The following is a 22,724-nucleotide window of genomic DNA, read 5'->3' as shown; positions in this document are numbered from 1 at the left end:
AAACTCCAAGACGATAAGACTGTGGCGAGATAGAGATGAGGTTGTCAATGAGGGCAGAAGAATGAGACCTAATTCCTCCAAAGAGCCACTGAGCTGATCACATGGAGATAAACTACTCTTCAACTTTTTTCATATGATGTCATACAGAAAGCAAATGTAAGAAGAAAATAAAAGATGCAATTTCTAATGTGAGACTGATAGGGAATTTAGTTTAATGTGGAAATTAAATCATAAATAAGGTGTATAAACTGGATGACTGAAGCAGTAAAAAGCATGAAGATGTAGGAGTCAAAAGGCAAATCACAAAAAAAAAAGAAAAAACAAGAAGTGAGAAAGACAAACAATTTAATACTGGAATTTAGAGCTTAGAAACAAGTTGTAAGGCTGGTTAACGGGCATCTCTGCTTAAATTAAAGACAAATAGCGTGGTATGGAACACCAAGTCCAAGCTGAAGATATGGGTTTTGCTAGGGTCACTGGTGCATGAAGCTGTGATGCCGTCACATGGTTCACCTCATGAGTGCAGTGGCGATAGCATAGTATAGTAGATGTAACAGAACCAGTTTGGTCAGACGATATCTACAGTGGGACACGAACGGTTAAGATAATACAGAGTATAAGGTAATGGAGGCAGTTAAGACGGGAAGCATTTAAACACTTTTTTTTTCTTGGTTTTTAATGTGGGACACTGATAGAATAAATCAGTTCATTGCTGGGCTTCCTGCCTCCATCCACTGTCTTGTGCCATCTTAATTTGTGTGTACATACATAAGAAGATGAGTTTAGTCTTAAGCTCAAAATGCAGACCTTCTGCCAGAATGGGCCAGTGTTTACTCCACTCGCTTATTCATCCTTTCAGGCGTTCAATGTCCTCAAGCTGCCCTGAGGACATAGATACAAAAGGAATGTAAGTTGTTGTCCCTATTGATATTATCCATGGTTTCAGTGTAGCATGTCGTCTGCTTTTATCGTCACGTGGAGTCCCATCTGTATGTTGCCCTCACCAGGTAAGTCACAGATGCCCTATTTTTTAATATTGAGCTGCAACTTAGCACCTTAAAACACAAATGAAATAGTATTTGAGTAAGAGTATCACTTGGAGGAATTCACCGTCCCAGAACCTCAACAGCCCATAACTTCAGGTGGAACTAGTGACGAAACACAGTCATGTTTTGGAAATCAAACTAAAAATGAAATGTGCAAAGAAAGTCTGAATTAGGACTTCCAGGGTTGACATTACATTATGCTGTGTCCGCCTACAGCTAACGCACCTAAACTCGTCTCTATTTTCCAGACAGATCCTCTGAGTTTGCTTGAAATCTTTTTCTTCATGGATTGTTTCTGAGTTGATACCTGATATCAGTTCCTTCCATGATCATATAAGAGCCCAAAGACGATGAAGGTTACTGGATTTAAGGAGTACCTGGTTTCACCCTGCAGAACGAGGGAATTAGAACAGGATTAAACATTAATTTCTTTGGTTTGGACTTGAGTTTGGGTTAAATAACACGTGGATAAAATGAAAAAGGACATTTCACTGTACAATCTGTTACTTGGTTAATGGTCGTCTTTCATTAAGTTCCAGTAATTTTATCACTTTGTTTTCATCTAAAGGACTATGGTTGCAGCACTTATCAATGTAGTACATATTCAGGCTCTTTTTGTTTTTCTATCCCACTATATACAGAGGACTAAACCGAACATGAGAAAACTGGTGGACTGTGCTAATAACTGTGGCTAATATAATTGATATTGATGTAAGTGTTATCTTTTTGTAGTCAGATCATTGTTAATTTTTGCTGTTAAGTTGACCACACACTTTCAAGTTGTTAACTGAACTTGTATTCTCAAATTAATTTAGCATTTCTAACATTTTCTTAAAGGAAATTATTTAACCAAACAAGTTAAGACACATTTTTTTGATCAAATGTTTAATTTACCGTGTAGGCATACCAGATAATAACTAAAATATACTTACCAGATCCTGAACTGCATCAGGCTGTCATTGGCCGTTTCCCTGGGAACATTTCTGCATTAAAATATATTAATATCACTGTGAAGAGTCAAGTTTGTGAAAGGAATATCTGAGTTTCTGTTTCCTTTTTGAAATATTCAATATATTCTTCAATCATTGATCCTTCTAAATGTGACACTTCACTTAATTTAGTCATACAAATCTTCACGACAACCAAGTAAGCCTCTTTGAGCAATCATAAGGTCATGGGGGTGTAAAATAACTTCATAATAATAACTAAATATTTAAATAAGCTGAGTACCAGCAGTGTGACCCAAGTAGTGAGTATAAAGTTGCTTCATGCAGGCTGGTGAGCTGGGCGGACTCAGCACGGTGGCTGACAGCACTGATAAGATGGCACGCAGGATTTAGGACTTCACGTATTTAAGGAGGGCATGTTTGTAACATAACCAAAGTGTGAGCAGAGGACTGATGGTGGTGATAAGGGGAGATTGGAGAGCTCTCATGCCACTAACCTGTTTGACTTTGTGAAGCACCCTCACATGGACCAGAGCAACAAGTACCCAAAGAGTTATTATTATTATTATTTTTATTTTTATCCCTGCGTTTAAGAGTTGTTCAGTCATCTGGTGTTTTTTTTTTTGTTTTTTTTTAAATCCGTATGTGGGCAGATTTCATCATTTCTATCACAATACGTGAAGCTAAATTACCTCATCTCATTTACAATGTCAGCTTAGAAAACACACACACGTAGACGCCGGCGACAGAAGCGACATCAAACATGAATCTGGATTCTTAATGATTTCCTCAAACTAAAGTGAGTTCTTATCAACAGCGCCGGTGACTGTACCATTCACTATTCAGCAGCAGGCCCTCAGAGTAAACAGGTAATTAGACATGAAGAGGGCAGATAAAATCTGTTTTGACGGCATTGAAAATCTGACTGTATCTCTCAGCGTCTCAGGCTGTATATGAACACGCTTATCTGATAAAGGGGTTTGTTGAAGGGTGAAGCTGAAGGTTAGGAGAGCTCTGATTATTGTGCGCGCCATTGTGATGCCTGCACTTCCGCAGACTCAAAGAGACATGGTACATTGATTTGCAAAAACCCAGAAGACTTAAAAACAACATCCTCTTGTCTCGCTTCCCTCTACTCCGTTTTTCAGGTTTGGGGAGTGTCTGCAAAACTGTCTGTTGGCCACCTGGATGAACTGGATTTGACAAGTAACCGATGAAAAGCGTTGATGGGGCACTTTTGTGCCTCATTCCTTTCTCTATATTTTCTGAATGTTATGTTATAACCAAAACCCACCTACGTTCAAATTACGAAGGTCTGACAGTTTATCTTATTTGAAGAGATCTCACTGGTCAGATCTTAACGTGCCGTGAAAAACGTGGCAGCGGAGCCGTCGTCGTTCTCTTCATGGTGGCCAACAATGCTTTGGAAAACAAGCAGATCTCCTTAACAGATGAGGAGAAAACCAACCCTGACCACAAAGACAGCCTTTGTCAGTGTTCCAATACGGCATGACTGTCTGACAAATTTGTCAGAGTTGATAAGGAGGCTTAAAAGAGCCCTGATCTTCCCATGGGAACACTCATAAACTTCCTTGGATAGTGTAACTGGATCCCTCATGTTACGGACTCGGCAGAGCAGCTGCCTTTCTTCTCCCATCAGCAGATACACTACAGCATCCAACTCATGCGATGGTTAACGTTGATTGTGCGCCCGTGTGTATTTATGTGTGAGAGACGTGGAGAGAATGAGATGGGGAGAGGAGTAATTTTCCAGCATTTTTATCTTTGAGTTAAAGATATAAAGTAGTGGGCCAGTTTACTGCAGATTAAAGTGATTACAGAAAAATAAGACAAGGACGGAAGACATGGGCATGCATTGTGTGGTTCAGATAAACAACCTGCTCCTGGACGAGGGCGAAAACTAAACACTTCAGGGTTACAGCATCAGTGTACGTGTCCTGAGGCATGTTGGTTTGGAATAAAGCTCTGCACTGTCTGTATTGCAGGGGGGAAAAAAAAAAAAAAAAAAAAAAAAATCAGATCAGTTGTTAGGTCAGACTGGATACTTGTATTATGTGCTGGACACAGAGATACAAGAGAAAAATTCTTATATGACTGTAAGTTAAATTATCAACAATATCATGTTTTTAAAAAATGATGTAGATGATACATTTCACAATTAGCTCATGTTAGCAGTGTTATGTCACTTCTAGCCCACTGGTCTCTTCACAAGGCAGCTTTAGACTTCCAGTTTTCTTATGTTTGCTACTTTGGATTCCTCGTAATATAACTGGCTCCGTTTTTGTTTTGCTATCTTGTTTCACCATCGTGGTCCTGTTCAGGCCTGGCATTAACACGCGTCCTAAGTGGTTACGACTGCAGGTGACAGTACACACTAGTACAGGCGTGAACACATCCAACATGTGTTGAGGGTCATTTTAGACCTGGTCTGGGCTGCTTGTGACCACACACGTCTACTGGTGTGGACACGCCGTCTGTCCTAGCATTGATGGGCTGCCAACTTGGCTGGCATGCCCTTACGTGAGTGGAGTTTTGTCTCATTCATTTAGAAAAGGCTTGGCTGGACTATTGCCTGTCCTTCTCCATTTTAGAGGTTGAGAATTAGCCACTAATCAATCCTTTTTTGCGAGGCTCTTTGACAGACATGTGCAGATTACATATAAGTTCCCAAAGTCACTGGTTTTGCATTGGTTTGAGTGTCTTAATCAGCCACACCTGTGAAGGTGTGGATCAAAGCACATCTGAATAGGCCTGCAACAGCCACCGCTCTTTTGTTTATCATTTTGCTTTGCTTACATTTGCCTTTTGATTTAAATGTAAACTTCTAGGACACTCGGAAGTTGTAACTAGGTATCCATGTTTTTTTCTGAAGTAAAGAAGAGCTGCTTTAAATTCAGTTGCTGAGAGCTGGCCAAGGTCTTTGACACCTTTTGAGATGTAGGCTTTAGTGTTGCGATTTTATGCATTTCTATTATTTGTGCAGTATAAACAAAGAAAGTGCGAAACTCGAAATTCATAAAAAAAAATATTATTTCAAGAAGTCTGCCAAACTGCAGCTGAAATTCAATGTATTAATGTCTTTTTTTTTAAACACAAGTAATGTTTTTTTGTTGTTGTTGTTTTAAATTGAATTGTTTTAAATTGTTTAAAAACAGAAAAAGTATTTCCTGGAACTGTATCAACAAGTTGAAATATTTTCAGTCGAAAAGTTGATATATTTTCAGTCAAAAATAGGAAGTGCTGCACTGATTACAGTATCATCCTGTATCTGAGTACGGCATTAGAGACGTTTTCATTTCTGAAGTCATTTCTACTTCTGGGAATGGGTCAATGCATCCATCGAGCTGAATCTGATACTCTACCGCACCCTAGTGGAGATATGCAACTCCTGCAACATGTGTACAAAGGAAAGAGTTGATTCATGCATATTTCAATTACTTTCTCAGTTCTATTTAAGCAATAGTCTATCACCAGAGAGGGTGTGCTTTAACGTCATTTGAGCACGCGCCTCGGTCAACAATTACGGCAAAGCACACCCTAGAGGGTAATATTACGATTATGCAACAATTACCAACAAAATAAACGTATAATTAAACATATTTTCATGTTGATGGACATTTTTCTCTCAAAATTTTTATTTTTTTGTGAGTGTGCTTCCCGTTTCCATGGAAATAAATGGGTTCTGACTAATAACTGGAGCACAGTCAGTCACATCAGGAGACTCCTATGTGTAATGGAACCTAGTTCACCACTACAGCAAATAATCCGAACCTTAGTAACGACCTAGCAACAGAAGTGATTTTCTAGTACCAGATGAGTGAACTCTGAGCTGATGTTCATGTTTTAACGCGGTCTCGAACTTTACCGCTCCAACTCTGATCTGATCCGCCATGGAGATGGATACAATGCTGCCACAGACTTAATATTTTTAGTGATGAGTCAGTCGTGCTGTAATGCTGATTTGAGCACGTTCCAAATTCCTTATTGACGAATCAGTTGCTTGGTCGGAACTACTTGTTGCATATTTAGTTATAAAGTTTAGTTTTGGTTTGGGGAATTTTTATCTGAATCATTCCCGTTAAGGCTTTGACTCATCGCTAAGAGTCATCCCAACACGTTCATAATAAACCAGGAACAGTGTTCACAAAATTAACTACAGTGTTGTCTTGTTTTGTTGTTAAAGTATAGAGTTGTAGCACTTAAAAGAGGAACTCATGGTGTTTTTTTTTTTGTGAACCTGAAAATATAAGATCAAACATCCGCCCCATCATCTAAATGAAAGGACGTACATGGTGATTTAGTGCAGAAACAAAATACACAGCATTTCGCATTTGCTTTTTTTTTTTAATTTCAGCTCCAGTGTTACATACTGTAGCAGCATTATCACAATCATTAAATATTTGCATTGTCAAACTTCCAAGTATTCCTGTTCTGGAGATGGTGCAGAGCAAAAATCACACCAACTCCCATTTTAATCATTTGTGCGTCAATAGCATGAAAATATTTCCATTTTAAAATGTAAGCGTTTATCTGAAGTTATATTTACGACACTACTACAATGACACGCTTTTGTGAATCGATACCTCAGAGTAACTGTGGAGTGTCGACAGCGAGTGTAATGCAGTCATTTAAAATCCTATCATGATGGGCTTCATTTTAATCTGGTTCATTATGATTAACTTAAAATCAGAAGATCTACACTAAAAAAACAAAACAAACACAATGTGTGCAGCAGACTAACTGAACTGTGGCTACACATAAATAAAGCTGAGTGTATCTATGCTAATGAAGCCACTTTTATATTCAAGATGACAAAAGCATCTAAATATGAAATTAATATTGCATGTGCAACTACTATTCAGTATAAACAGCAAGCTAAGAATTAAGTCACGATGCAATTTTCCAACCTTACTGAAAAATAGTTAATGTACAATTTCCACTCTTAAATGCTTCCGCCCAGGACACCACTGAGCTAAAAAAAACAAATGCAGAGATCATCGACCTTCCGAGAGATTCTGAAGATTTCAAGTTATTAGGCAGTTAAACGAGACTAAAAAGGTGGAATGATAATTCACAGCAAGCAGATAAAAAGCAGGATGCATAGCCTATGATGCATGTCTTTGGTTTCTTAGTATGAACCCAACTGTATGAGCATGAGGAATCAGTTACTAAAGGGTTAATGGGACTACTGGGCTCTCGCAAAGTTTTCCAAAGTAAGACAAAACGCTTACTAAAAACAAATAAATCTGTCTGCTTTCGGGATTACATTAATATCTGGCCAAACGTCTGGATGGCTGAATCCAAGATAGACAATAGGCTGGAGAGAGCAGTGAGCACACAGGAAGTGTCTAAATACAACAGGATAAGTGGAAATACAAGAAGTAGCATTGCCTGCCTAACGGCTGATTTGGTTTTTACTGGCCTTGTGGTAACAAAGTGTGCCCAACATCATCAAAGCTGTTCAAAATAAAAAAAAGAGTCGGGAGTGTGAGATTTTAGACCCCAGAAAATTGCTTGTTAACGTTCAGTCAAACATATATTTTGTAGTTTATATACAACCGACCTCTTATTTTGAAGGTCAGTTTCCACACATGAACAAAGCAAACGTCACACAAGTACAAACGCACACAAGGGTTGAGACGCTGTCGTCGTCCCACGTAACAGCCTTACGTGGTCCACATGTGGACCTGCTTCAAGAGGTTCCTCAGAAATAGCCACGGTCAAAATATGTTTTCAGGTTTGAATACATTCAAACAAGCTGCCCGGCTTCTGCAACAGCTATGGTTATTTATTTATGTTAGACTATTATTGTGCGTGATTCATTGTAGTACTGCGCTTTTAACAAGGCAAATCACTGGACCATTACAGCCGACACACTTTGATACTGAGAGAGACAGAGGGTCTCTCAGACGGGAGGAAAACTTCAAAAGCATTATTAAAAAATAAAAAAAATGGAAAATTTAGGCAGACACTTGTTGAGAATGTTCAGATATGAAAGACACAATAACACACGTAAAATGTGGAAATATCTCCTGTGTCGAGAGCAGAGCAAAACGAGATAAAGAAGTGTTTAGTATTCTCGAGGCACTTGGAAAACACAACGGACCGGTCTGCGGAGGAGTGGAAATAAAAAAATGTGTGGCAATGGTTTTTCATAAACACACAATGCACTAAAACAAACAGCCGTGTGTTTCTTCCGCATTCATAAAATGCAAGCTTCACAGAGCTAAGAAAATAAATAAAAAAAGCTCCAATATTAAGAAACATAAACAAGTTAATCATGTGTTTACCACATGTACTGTACAAGCTGGAGAGTTTGGAGATTGGTGGTTGGTGTGTCTGTGGAGTGTCGGAAGAAAAAAGATAAAACTCTTGTACGGGAATCCGTCGTCTCTGTTGCATATCGCGGTTGTGCAACATCATCTTAACTCAAGCACGCCGTCTTACCGAAGAAAACTATGAGGAGTGGCAGTCTTTGCCACGCCCCCACCACAGTGACTTCCTTGTGAGAGAAAATCTTGTGTTATTTCCTCAAACAGCTCATGGGAAAACACACTGAGCTCACACACATTCAAGTTGGAGCCTTCTTCCGTCAGCCTGCCGCTTTGCATTACAGCTGCCGAGGTCCTGCCTCTTGTTCCACCTGCTGCTTTGTCAGGAAGTACTTGAAGAACTCATACACCGACCAGGCAATGGCAGTGGAGGGCATCTGGTAAATGACCCGAGCTTGGACCCCTTTGAAGAAAGCTCCCGGACCACCGAGCCGGTACACAGTCCTGAAGGCATTGGCCATTCCTGATAAGTGGCCGCTGACGTTCACCGAGTTGAGCGCTACATTCTCTTGTGTGTTGAGCAGCGTTTTACAAACATCAAGTGGAGTAGTTATTGCGGCGGAAACGGCTCCCGCTATTGCTCCCGACACTATGTGGCTGCCGGGGTGGTAGTGTCTGTGGGGGTTTAACTGCTCCTGCATCAGTTCGTAGGTGATGAAGTGAACGGCCTGGAAGGGGATGTTCATGGTCAGTTGTGTGCTGTAGCTGCGGTAGAAGGCTCCGATGCCTTCGGTGTGCGTCACCGTGCGAACACAGTCCCAAAGTCCTCGGTATGGAGAATTATACATTTGCATCCTCTGCTTGACCACTGAGCGGTGGAAGGAAACCGGGCACCGTGTTAGCATGTTGTATTATATATGTGCAATACAAGTTTATAGTTTGAAATAAAGACAAAAATATATCAAATAGTAACACAAGAGGCAGGGTTTTAAAAGACAAGTCTATTATTATTATTAAAAAAAAATATATATATATATAACGTTTTAATGAAGTTTTAAATGAAAACCAGATTATAATTAATAATTAATTACATCTGATGGTATGTGATCCATGAAAAACAAAAAAAGAGAAGACTGGAGTGGAGGAAAGGTTTTCTGAATGATGCTGATGCTGGATGATGTTAGTTTCCAAAACAGTTGTACACCATTCTTTTTTTCTTTTTTTTGTTAAGCAAACTTTATTAAAACAGAAGCAAATAGCTTAGTAGCTGCAGGATATTTTCAGCTGTGAATTAATATCCATTTAATGCACACATTGGCACACTAATGTTTTTGGACAATAAAGCAAAGAAATAAAACCGTTAAACCTACTTTCTGCTACTTTCTTTGATTTTTGGAAAGGAAACGATATAATTGGTGATATATATATCTAGGTTATATCTGAAGGACAAGGATTTAATTTCCTAGAAATGTTTTTCTTACCTTCAGCTGGATTCATCACTGCATCGTGAAGAACGGTGGCCACGCTCCCAGCCACACCTGTCAAAGAGAAATAGCTCTTATTGAGTCTAAAATGTGTGCTTACAATCAGTTTTACAGATTACAGAGTGATAATACGGGCTATGCTAAAAAAAACCCTCTGCTTTACAAAGGCACCATGTTTGGAGCGTTCATGTTCTGGACAGATATTTGTCCGCGCCATTGTAAACAGGATATGGCTCCAACATGACTTATGCTAACTCCGCTCCCTCTGGCCATGCTTGCTAAGCTTACTGGATAATTAGTTGACATTCAAGCGATTTGCTCTGAAAAATGTGAACTCATACCATTGGCTAAATGGCTGTTGCCTCCACTCTGAATGACGTCGCTCAGCGAGCGCTTCAGCCGTTCGTAGCAGGCGAAGTAGAGCGCGTGGGCCGGCCCTGCTCCCATCATGGTGATGTTAAGGCCCCTAAGGGGTCTGAAGAATCCCTCTGTCCGGATGATCCTTTTCAGAGCCTCATACACGCCCCGGTACTGAGCATTTGGGTCCGGCTGCAGGCTCTGCATCCTCGTCTGAAAGAAATAAAGGCATCGTTCATTATTTGTTTGGTATTTTTTAGTTTCAGTTACAGGGCTCGACATTAATGCAGGAGTGTGACTGAGTGGGTTTAAAGCACCCAGTGCAGGACAAATCATGATTTCTTGATGCATTGCTCCCTGTAATGCTGTCATCCTGTTTTGACATTAAGTGCTCTTTGCAGTATCGAGGTCTTGTCTGAGTGATGTGTGTCTCTCCCAGGCTGGTGTGGGAGGCTGTGGTAGCTCTTTGTTATACTCCACCATGCCAAGTTATCGGGACAACACAAAGCATGTTTTTATTTGGGGATCTGGGGCTGGCTCAAGAGATAGGCCAAGTCTATCTTCCTCAGCATGTTCCCCTGGGTTTCCTTCCTTTGGTTTGACAATAAAATATCAATTACATTTCCGTTGGATACAGATTTGGGAACACGGGGCACACAAAACCTGGCAGCACAGTTTACGTTTGTGTGACTGGATTTATGCACTGCAAATGCCTCGGTACAAGACAGAGGGATTCCTATGAATATTATAACCACACCTAATGGAATTAAAATAAGACTGAAGAAAAAAAAACTTTAAAATTCAATTTTCTCTGTAGAGATGTTCAGTAAAAGTGGCCAACACACAGTTGTAAGTGTAGAGGTCAGTCATAATAGTAACTTTCTGATGATGAGGCCTGAGGTCTGAGGTCAAACTTCATGACAATGATCACCAAATGAAAGTTAATCTTTCATAACCACATTTTTTCATAAGTATTTTTTTTACTGATTAACTGTCCTTTAAATTAAAGAAAAACCTCAATGTAAATGCCATACAAGATTTCAACATCACTGTCAGTCAACTAAAGTGATAAAAGTAGTACAAAGTAAAGAAGAAGTTCAAATAACCAGGGCAGTCATTTACAGACGCTTAAAAGAAACGGCCTTATCGATTACATCACACAGTGTCCTATCTTATTTTTTTTTTATGTAGCTTTGTCAGTTTTGTTTCTGTTGCCGTTTACTAATCTGCATTACAGAAGAGCAGCTGCATATGCACGCCCTTTACTGCCTGAGGCCGATTCTAAATGTGTGGAAAGCAGATAAGATACCCCTCCTAGCGTTAACATCGGCTACTCCCTGAGTTCCAGCTCAGTACATCCAGTAAGAGGATTGTTACAGTTTCAGATGAAATTCAAATCAAACAAATAACATTGACAAATTCGGCTAATTACATGTTGGGACTGATGTGATATGAGTGAATTACACCTTCCTAATTGAGTATCTTTAACTAGAAATAAGGCATTGTGTTTGATGTGTGCAAGTAGTCAAAAGAGACGAGAATAAAGGGAAACGCGATTTATGCTTTCGTCAGTTTAGACGCAGTAAAATTTCAAAATTGTGCAAACAAGAATGCACTGGTAAAATTAAATGATGGACACCTCATCTCCAGCTGGAAGGTGCTTGTGAAAACTTTGAAACTTCAAGAGGAAATGGCAACAGCGGTTTGGGTAACAGAGGCCCACGGGTCAGTGTGGAAATATGTCAAGGCTATGACACTGAGGCAAAGAGGATCTAATCACTTTTTTTTTTTTCGGATCATGTTAATGATGTCATCTGTCGCATGCCAAATTATCTAAACAACGGCGCATTGTTAGGAAACAATAGCGGAGCAGAAGAGAGAGGAGATTGAGGGGGCAAAGTTCACGCTCATACCAAGAGTGTGACACTCATTTTCCAGACACGGGCTAAATTTAACAAGCTAATAATATATTTTTAAAGTGTTAATTTTACCGGTCATCACTGGTTTGATTTTGCACAAACCTAAGAAAAATTGCTCTTGGTTTGTAACTTGACTTAAGTTTTGATTCACCTTGTTAGAAGCGTGGTCCTTTATTTACACACAAAAAGACACAAGGTTGGCCTGAGATCAAATATGGCCTTCATTGTTCTAGTCTTAATGATGTCCAGAAACTTTTAGTGTATTCAAAGGATTCATTGAGATTATACTTATTTTGCATTACCATCAAAATAAATACTTGTTTTGCAAAAAAAAATGTCAACAAATTGTGAGAGCACACTGTCAGGTTGCAACGATACCAAAACAGACAAATACGTGGAAACCACCACATATGAGAAAAGGCAGACTTTTACTTGCTTTAAAAAATACTGCAATGGAAGTTCATTTCCTTTTCGATGATTAACCAACAGATAAACAGCGCTATTACTAATAATTTATAAAGTACTACTTATTTATTTATTTTTTATTCTATTTTATTGTACACACCACGTCTAAATCACTGTTTCCTGTCATGACATTGTCTGTTTTGCTCTCCGACACTGCACTTCTGTTCCTGTTTAAAGTATTAGACTATTACATGCTACTAGTCCTTACAGACAGCAATGACAATGTGTGATCTGGTAAAACCAATTTTGTCACATGACCAAAGAGATTGTGACAATTTAGACAAATGGCATGAATTTGATCAATAATCTTGAGTTTTGGAAACAATGACTTCCTATTGCTCCACATTTAACTTTCGAGGAACAGTCCAGGTATCTACAGAAGCATGGAAGAAGTTCATACATCCACTTTAGTAATGCAGTTTGACAACTATTAACAGCCAAGCCACGTACTTGATCTGTATTTACTGAAACACTACATGACTCATCCACTTTTATATTAGTCCTGACAAAGGCTGATTACATACAGATATGTTTCAGTGGGGAAAAAGTCCCGGAACCTAAAAAAACAAGTGTGGTAACCTTGGTAATGGGTGCCTTTGGTAAATTAAGGTTACAGTGGGAGTGAAGTGTGGTTGCTATGTTAGCAAAGTTGACACCGAGAAAGAAGTGGAGGAAAAACACTAAAACGGTCTCTGCGTGCTCGGATCAGACAAAATGTGGCATTTTACCACAAGGACACGTTTTCTGCTGCTCGCTTTAACCTTTAACCAGTTAGTTGGGTGTACTTGTAGCAAGCGGCTAACTCGGAGGCTAACTGAGGATGAGATGTTCCAGCTAACCTTCGTTAGCAGCACGCCGTGTGTACACTTAGCTCCGGTGCTAATGAATGAGCCGTGGTGGCAAAAAACAAGAGCGGCGAGCCGCTAAGCTATCCGCGTTACCTTGACAGAGTCCACGGGGTACATCACCGTGTGCTCCAGTATGCCAGCCACGGCGCCTGCTGTCATGTGGGTCGTCACTGAGACATGAGGTGGCAAGCTCTCGTAGTCCCCGTCAGTGCCTGACGGTTCCTCGTCGTCTTTGCTTTTCGTCTGCGACATCTCCAGCGTGGCCACCGCACGCTCCGAGCTCAGCTCCATGCGTGGTGAGCTCCCCCCACGGCGTCTCCCGCACGAGATACCTCTCACAGGGGTATCGGCGGCATGGACAACCACAACATCATCATCGTCACTACTTTGGTGAGTTCCAGCGCCCGGGTGACGTCCGCACACGGAGGCGTGGCTTTATTGAAGAGTGACCAATCGCGTTGCAGATATTTAACAACGGAGCGAGCTCTTGGTTTGAGGCAGCCAATGAGAAGTTCCCATGCTAGATCTCTCTGACACCTCCGCTGTACCGTCTCTCGCACTCGGTCTCTCCCGGAGTTTTTGAATGGGTTTGACAAAAGTGTAATCGCTCAGCCCTGCCTTAGCAGATAAGCAGGCGTGGTCGCCCTATCACCCAACATATGCCCATTATTACTGTAGATCTTTACTCTGTTTTAAGGATGTGGTTTCGTCACACTGATCATGGCTGTATCAGAAAAAGGGAAAAATAAATTAATATTAAAATACCACAGGTATCAGACATGCGGCCCGCCAGAGGGTCCAGTCTGGCAAAGGGCGAAAATTACATAGCGGTGGACACAACACAACAACTGAGACCCAGATGAGACTAGACGGCAGACAGCAATGTGCCAAAATTGTACTTATTTTTCCTGAGAAGTTTTCTACTTGACCTGTTCTTCTAAGCACTAAAATATATAACCAAACAAAACAAAACCAAATAAACAAAAATGAAGTTGTCCTTCCTTATAGGTTGTCCTTGAGATCAAATTGAGCTTTATGTGTACTCCTAACTTAAATGAGTTTGAACCCCCTGGCCCACAGTATTCAAAATATAATTACACACAAATAGTATCAACATTTCTCATGCTTTTTTTTTCAGGTTTGTATTAATAAAATGGAGTATTATTATGGAATACTATTTCAAACAAACAAAAACAAATATGTGCCTAAAATTGTCAGGGTAATGCAGTTAATAATACAGCAACATAATGTTTATATATTATATTTTAAGTAGTATTAAAGTGGATTTAAGGATTTTGTTCAATAAAGTGACCTCACGCAAACCCCCCTCTTCTGCAGCTCTGCTTAAAGTGAACCTAGTGATAGTTCAAGGAGCCTCTTGTAAATCAACCATCTTAACAAGATAAAACTATTTTTTAAATAATTTTTATTATGTTTAACTTGTTTTTGTGTCTGAAACATACAGACATTCCACAAATTCCCTTGGTTTTAGTTTTTTTTTTTTTGTTCTATCAATTTGTGAAATCTTTGTTGGTGTTATTTAAATATATATATACATTTTTTCTTTTTTGGCAAAAGCATTGTATTGTTTACAGTATACTAACAGCAATGGCTGAAGTAAGCTATCCCTTGCCATCCACCATTAGCTGAAACACAAGCTTCACACAGACGGCACACTGCAGTGACCCTGTGGGTGCGCCAGTGAAGCCCTCTGACATATAAATGACTCAGCATTATGTTGACATCTTAAAGAACCACTTGTTCAACCAGTGTCGTTCCTGGTGTTCAGTAGAGAAGTACAGTTTGAGCTGAAGACTGGATGAGTAGTACTGTCTCTGATGCCATACGCAAGGCTAAAGATATAATCCTGTTCTTTTTGTGGACAAATCACCTCAAACACATTATCACACATAATATCCCAGTGTTTACAAGCTCCTTGCTGTGTGTTGCTGCCACAAGAAAGCCTGGGATCACTTAGACATGTTTGTTTTTGCCTTAAAAGGATTGACATTGTGTGGTGGTGATTACATGCCTGCTCTTCCAATGATAAACTCTCAGCTTCCTTCTTCCTACTACAAGATGTTCCCGAGTTGAAGCCGAGAGTTGAATTCAGGAAATGATTTAAGACTCTATTAGAAAGTTTTGCTGCAAAAATAAAAGACTGATAACAGAAGAGTTCAACGTAAAGGCCGAAAGAGATCGGAGAAAATGGAGTGAACACGTAGACATGAATGTATCTTTCAATCCAAGTGTCAACTGCTATGACTCAAGGCTACAAATACCACCTAACTATTAGCATTTCCCTCTGACAGCAGGACCCGTGGCTGTTTGACTGGAATGATGCTTCGGTTATTTTAAATATTCTCAGCAATACAGCAAAAACTGAGTTTTAGGTGAAGCCTTATTGGAGACTTTTCTCTAAATTTAAGAGTTTAATTCCACAGTTGATGATTTTCACACGGTCATCCACGTGTTCCATATCCATTACCAGCAGCTTTGCTTTGGATAAGATCCACAAGAAAAACAAAGACAGGCAGAGCTCAAGACACACTTCCCTCCTGATGCTGACCTGTCCACAACCCCTGCGCTCAAGTCATGTGGTCATTAGCAGCTATATGCATTTATGTCGTTGGTGTCCACATTATGGAAACAAATCAGTTTTCAAAGTTACTCAGTTCGAACACATTCTATTTATTTAGTCTAATCTCTTCTTCATGGAATAAACAGACACGTATACAATAAAACCTTTATTACTGAATTGCAATGTCACATTTATTTCACATTAATGTGTGAAAACATTCCATTAGACCATTTTCATATAAATAATGGGGCTCATCCTAGCAATTCACACACAGCAGTGATATGACAGCTTCTGAAAATGAAGCCCTACGTAAATATATGCAGTGGTATCCAACTTTGCAGTCAGATAAGCCAACACAAGAATTTCAGCAGGGCATTAAAGAGAGATTGAAAGTCGAGCAAAAATTAAAAAGGCAGACAGGTTTTGGAGGATTTCCCAACAGTGAAAAGACACGTATTGCACTAATATAGCTATAAAAGGCTACTTGTCTTGCAACATAAATATGAGACTGAACAGTTTGGAAAAAAAACAAACAAAACAAAACAAAAAACCCCAGACACACAGACACACACACACACAAAAGTCCATTCCAGCTGGAACATGCTTCTCAACTGCATTGCAAAGTGCTCTGATCAAAACTCATATTTCATTTGAGGTTTCGGTAGAGTGCTCATTCCATCACGCAGCAACAAAAAGAAATGTGATCATGCATATATAAAAAGGCATAAAGAAAGGCAAATATCCACTCATAAATAAAAAAAATAAAATAAAAAAGCCATCATAGTGTATTTGTTGAATGTGCGGAATACATTACCTGAAGAGAAAAGTACCATAATGTTTGTCTTTTTCAGAGAAAAAAAAGACAATTGGAGACAGCTGCCATTTGAAATCGACAGGAGTATGTGGCAGAGAAGGAAAAAAAAAAGAAAAAAAGAAAACTTAAAATCAAACATTGTCTCAGGTAAGCCTGGAGATTTGTCCAGATCTCAGTACCATCTCTCAACACTCAGCAGAGATCAGCCTTCGCTGAAAAAGCAGATGGCCTCAGAGTGAAAATGAGTAAAGATTAGCTTTGGAAAAATCAGACATGCCGTCCAGACTTTACGCTCTACAAAGTTTAGAGGTTGATGGGGAGTGCTGGCGAGCCAAGGCCCTCTTCCAGCCATGGCACGGAGGAGGGGCTGCAGCGCTGTGTTGCGCGCCGATGAATGCGGCGGAGTCGCAGTAAGTACAGCATAATGGACAACAGCACAATGAAGAAACAAGCCAGGAATAAGTAGTGGTTGTTGACAAAGGAGAAGCTGTGCCGCCAGTGAGAGTGAGTTCCTTTCAGACTTTCCTGTTGGATGTCCCTGAAAGGGGAAAAAAAACCCAAAACAATCTATCAGACCAGTTCTGTACAACAAGATAATGGGTATTAAAAAAAAGTGCTGTGCTGGGCAATTGCTGTGTGGAATTGAAATTTGAGCAACATCTCATTAGGCTCAAACCTGCCAGACTGCAATCTTATCCTGAATAAAGCCTGCCTCCTCTTTCTTAACACGGCCAAAGTTACTTTCAGTTGTAAATTCACCCTGTTAGGAGTACTAGACTAGGAAGTTATAAAGATAGTGGGGTTGAATGGCTACTTAGTCTCTCTATCTATTCTTTTATTGTCATTTATTGGAGCCGTTGACAGAGTTTCGTTTTTACAGTTGAAGTCCAGTGACATTCCTCAGGTTTAATTTCCCTCCTGCTGCTAAATATGGAGTAAAGGGGCACTGTCTCTGCGAGAAACAATCCCTATTCTTTCTTGGAAAATGCAAAAAGTGCAAAATAAAAATAAAAAACTCTTAATTTACTAGGTTGTTTTTCACCAGGTAACATTGCCTAAGGCTTGATTAATGAATTATTTAACAATCAACAGAGAAGGGACGACATGTTGGAGGAATTTCTTACCTCAAAGGCAGAAACCGTGTTCTGTAAAGTATAGCTCCAAGAGTCCATTGGACCTCCTTATCATAGACCAACAGTGCAGTCTTTAGATTTTTATAATTGGTTGGGAAAGAGAAGCCTGAATGCAATACTTCATACATCCACGCCGATTTAAAACACTGATATCTGCAGAAATAAAAATAAAGACACTGGTAAACATTCATGTAACAGACAGGTATTTTTTGGAATGTGCCCGAATGTAAGTTCAGTATATATGGTTTGATAATAATCCTGCATGACTCACTTCAGTCTGTGAAGGTCTGCATGGGAGGCATACAGGCCAGAGTCAAAGCGCTCCCTCAGAGTCTTCCACTGGGTGGCGCAGTAGCTCTGTTAACGTTAAATGACAGAATTATGTTAAATCAGGAGAGTTTCAAGAGATATTACATCAATACAAAAACATGTCTGTTGCCCCTTGTTCTAGTACCACTGATGCCATTGGCAGTCTACATCTTTTTTCCTCTCAGTCACCCATTCAAACACACCAACAGCGATGGAGGTGCCATGCTTAGTAACACCCTCTAAAGCTAACAGCCATCTACAGTAGCATCATGTTAACAAAACTCAAGTTTAAAATGTATTCATAGTATAAATGGTGTCATAAATTAAATACTATTATACTTCAAAGCAAAGCTACTGCGCTTCAACACTAAAAAACACGCTTCACGCTTGCGCACCAGTAGGAACGTTTTTAGAAATGATTTATGTCAGATAGACGTCACTTTTACATGCAGCAGTTACCTTGGCAGCCTGGGCGTATTTCGAAGCATTATAATCCCCACCCATGCGCAACACGTCCTCCGTGCAGTAGTAGAACTCAGAGAAGCCATAGAACTGACTGTTGCTGTAGTCGATTGCGGGCTGGTAGATACCGCTGAGAGAGGTTTGGGTCTCATTGGTGCGGTTGAGGAACGGCTGGAGAATTTGCCTGCACTGGTCAAAGTCTCCCGTGCCCCTCAGATAAAGTTTCTGTGTGGACCCACCGATCTTATCCTGCAGGTCACTGGGCAGACAAGGGTCCAGGAGGGGAGACTCTGCTGTCTCACCCACATGATGACCTAGGAGCCTGAATAAATCAGTCATGTGGGTCAGTGTTCAGAAACATTTACAAGAAAATGGGTCAACAGCAGTCTGCGGATCTCACTTGTTTCGAGTGGCAGTGTTTCTGATGAGGCTTTCCTCGTATCTTTGGCGCGCTGCATTTCCTCCGAAACCCAGGAAGGTGGACACGTAAACACGATAAACGTGTTCTGTGCGATGTGCATCACACCCTAAGTTAAACTCTGCCAGTAAGTTCTTGGCAACTTCCTCCTAAGGAGCAAACACAAATCAGTCTGAGAAATGATAACACCTTATACATTTACACATTTGCTATATTACTGATTACAGCAGGTCACTAATGTTTGAGGCCATGTAGGACAAAAAGCTAAACATATATATCTCTAAAGTATCTAAGAACTTCATGAGAAACTCATAAGAATCTAATTAGACAACTGTTGGAATTAATAATAGTAATACATTAATAACTGAACATTGTGTGGTGTGAAGTGAAAGCAATGAGAGCAAAGGACAAGCAGTGTATACAAAGTCCACCGATGTAGATAAATAACTATAGCACAATCAAAAATTCATGACATGGAAAACTACCACTGCATTTGATGGACTCTATATAAATGATTGAATGTTCCCAGTCCTGAATCCTGCTATGGAGTCATGCAGAAGGCTTACAGTACGCCTTCAATAGTGATGCATGGAGAGCAGATCGTCTCCACGGGACAAAAATGGTGCATACAGGTTTAACCAGGGAATGACAGAGTTTGGAAGGAGGGAAAAGAGCAAAGGGTGAGTGACAAAAAAACAAGGACAGCACAAAAACAGAATTGGTTGTGGATAATAACCTGCTGTGGAGAAGCAAAGCTTACAGTTTTGGGCACTTCGTACGCAATCTGCGTGGAGACGCCGCCCATGTCCAGGACGCCAGCCGTCCTTTTCCTCATCAGCGCCTCCTGCTGATCGCTGCCTGGAACATGAACCTCCACCACAGCTTCCCCGTCCTGTTTGACTGACACCAGAGAGGTGGGGAGAGTTAGGCAGTGAAGTCGCATCATGTGATTACAGAATTACTAGAAAGGCGCGTTCCCCGAAGATCTCATTGGATTAGTTGACATGCAACATGTCCTTACCATCGTGCACGTGGTTAAACCTTCCAAGGACGAAGTTTATTCCAATCCATGCATAGACACCTAAAAGAAATTAAAACAATATTATTAACTACACTGGTTTTCTGTTAATGTTGTGAGATTCTTAGACGTTCTACGGGGAGAGGACAACAAAAGATGTTACTCAGTGGGCTGCAGATGTTTCATTCAGAAACATTAGCGGAGGGAAATATATAGGAGAGTTACCAAGGCAACGAGAGATGATTATTAATCTTTCAGTGCGCCTCTTCTGCTCAGAGAGGGGTTTTCAGCTTTGACACAGGTGGCTTCTTTACTCCTCTCCAAGCTATATGACTTCACTGGTAGTTCAGGTGCAAGAGCTACGTGATGCGGAGTTTCCTCATTGTACAAGTCTGTACATTCCCGTATAAACTACATTCTTCTGCTTTTGTCTAGGTGTTGTGCCCTTGGGGTGAACAAGCCTTACTGTCTATGACGAATGTTTCTGGTGATTGAAAGCTGTTCCATTGTAATGAATGTTTTACAGCACAGTCACACCCTTTACTAAAGGCATTAACACATATTTTAGATGATTACTGTGATCGTCATCATCAATTTAAATTCTTATGCTTTCAATTCATTTACCTTCTTGTTTTCCGGAAATCACTTCCACGTGGGAGTCAGAAAAGAGAAAATTGAAGTGGACTGGGATGTCCGTGCGCAGGTCCTCTAGAATTGCTTCTTGTTGACTGAGATTAAACAAACACACACACAAAAAAAGCCACATAGTTTGATTTTTAAGAACAGCTTGATTGCAGTGTTGTTTACATCTGAGGTCTGAACATTACGTGCAGTCAAGCAATCTGCGGTCTGATCATTTTTTATTCGGGCCAACTTTACCTTTCTGGTAGGATCCTCATTCCAGCTGTACACAGAATGTACAAAGGTGTTTCCTGGTGCTTATATTTGGGAATGTGCTGGGCGGCAAAGCTCAGCAGTGGGTATATATAATCACTGGCTTTCTCAGGTGTTTTCGCCAGTTCAGAGATACCTACAATGAAAACACATGAAAACCAAAGATATTATTTTACAGTTTGCAAGCAAAGTGAGTGAACAATAGACAAAAAGCTGGCAATATTTTGTGCCACCTTCCAACATTAAGCTTCAGTCATTGACGAGTCTTCAAATAAAGAGTAGAAATTGTTGAAATGCAGCATCCTCTCCTTTAAAGGGGGTTTGATTATTGAGATGTCAGGCATGGGAAACGTACCTGGCTTGATCTTCATAACCACTGGCTTGCGGTGTTGATCTCTCATTTGCCGGATGTCCAGCAGTTCGTGGGGATTCCCGTTGTGCCGGGGCCAGCAATACACAAATACCCTGGAGCCGCTGCTACCACAGTCCACCACCAGGCCATAGTTCAGGTTGGGATTGCTAGTATCTGTCACATCGACATCAGTGACCCTCGCTAAGTGCCTTTTCGAGAAACAAAGAAATGCAAGCATGAGCGTGTGAGCATGAGCGGAGTCGCACTTGAACGGTAGCACTTCAGTTTACAGTACCTGTGGAAGTGATTTTCCTTTCTGATCCAGCTGGCATGCCCCTTTCCAGCGACAAGCAGCAGGTAGAGTAGTCCTATGAAGCAGACTACCAGGCTGATGAAGAGCAGCTGTCTGGGAGAAGGTACTAGCAGCCGAGGAAGGAGCTGGGGTGACAGGCTGAAATGCCACGAGGCTGGGAAAAGGCACGAGAAGCTAATCCTGTCAACAAAAGAGAGGATGGCCTTAGAAAACTGTGCCTCAAATCCCACAAATGTATAAAAGGTATGGGGGCACAACTAGACCTAACCAACCTTCCCATGGTGCAGATTGTCTTCTACTTGTCAGTGTGCGTAAAAGGGAGGTTTGGCTTGTTCCATTGCTCCTTCGTGCCTTCCTCAATTATTACCATGATCTTTTGGGAGGAAACACAGTCAGTTTGAAGGTTATTCATTTGACATCTGCAAGGATTCCTCTCTGCTCTTGTGTTAGAAAGGCCCATCGTCACACCAGACACCTCACTGCTCGCAGCAGTTACATATATCGATGCTAATGCACTGTTTTTAAGTAGGCTATTTAAAACATTACGCGCACACAAGTCAAACTACTACTATGCGGAGGAGCACTGTCGTTAAAAATAAAGCAGGCAGCAGTAAATATTCGGCGTTTCCAGATGTCAGAGTAGAGTGGCGATCACATTTGGTTGGCGGACCGAGCTAAAAGACGCAAATTTTACATATTCTTACACATCGTCAGTGTCAACAGTGCAGTCTCATGTGTTCTTGACATGTAACGGATTCAGTACGTACCAACAAAAAAGTAAAAATCTCTCTTGTTTTGGATGAAACGATATGTCTGAGTAGCCATATGCTAACCGCTGGCTAACTGACGTTGACGTTAGTAGCACAGTTCCAGCGGTTCCGGTGTGTGACGTGGTGGTCGTGACCACGTCACAGTGTGTTTGATTTTTAGACCCCGCCTATCCCGGTTATTATCGGCCGTCTCAAAACACTTCTTCTATTACATTTAACTCGGTATTATTGCCACGTTGAGATCACTACTGCCACCCAACTCACGGAAATGGATCAGATGAAGTAAAAGGTCAACGCCTGC

At 40.6% G+C, this 22,724-nt stretch overlaps 2 protein-coding genes across 3 annotated transcripts; both read right to left on the bottom strand.

Moving 5' to 3' along the window:
* Positions 1-6,337: 6,337 nt before the first annotated feature.
* Positions 6,338-13,764, bottom strand: slc25a37 (solute carrier family 25 member 37). The gene is made up of 4 exons (XM_047592506.1): positions 13,453-13,764; positions 10,112-10,340; positions 9,768-9,824; positions 6,338-9,154 (listed from the first exon to the last, which is right to left on the bottom strand). Exons 1-4 carry the CDS (start codon positions 13,648-13,650, stop codon positions 8,625-8,627), a joined length of 1,014 nt encoding a protein of 337 aa, XP_047448462.1. The 5' UTR covers positions 13,651-13,764; the 3' UTR covers positions 6,338-8,624.
* A 2,329-nt stretch (positions 13,765-16,093) lies between these two features.
* On the bottom strand, positions 16,094-22,549 carry entpd4 (ectonucleoside triphosphate diphosphohydrolase 4). 2 transcript variants are annotated; one of them, XM_047592755.1, is made up of 13 exons: positions 22,421-22,549; positions 21,926-22,026; positions 21,636-21,833; positions 21,344-21,549; positions 20,974-21,124; positions 20,719-20,822; positions 20,098-20,157; positions 19,813-19,976; positions 19,059-19,225; positions 18,656-18,980; positions 18,159-18,244; positions 17,879-18,040; positions 16,094-17,292 (listed from the first exon to the last, which is right to left on the bottom strand). In XM_047592755.1, the coding sequence occupies exons 2-13, from the start codon at positions 21,931-21,933 to the stop codon at positions 17,058-17,060; spliced, it is 1,866 nt and encodes a 621-aa protein (XP_047448711.1). In that variant the 5' UTR covers positions 21,934-22,026; positions 22,421-22,549; the 3' UTR covers positions 16,094-17,057. The 2 variants fall into 2 exon arrangements, with proteins under 2 accessions (XP_047448711.1, XP_047448712.1); XM_047592756.1 differs by having other exon boundaries at positions 19,837-19,976.
* Positions 22,550-22,724: the final 175 nt, after the last annotated feature.

This window comes from Mugil cephalus, chromosome 8 (genome assembly GCF_022458985.1).
Source record: "Mugil cephalus isolate CIBA_MC_2020 chromosome 8, CIBA_Mcephalus_1.1, whole genome shotgun sequence".
Taxonomy (NCBI): Eukaryota; Metazoa; Chordata; class Actinopteri; order Mugiliformes; family Mugilidae; genus Mugil; species Mugil cephalus.
The sequence above is the reverse complement of the archived record's forward strand: the minus strand, read 5'-3'. Positions and strand labels throughout refer to the sequence as shown.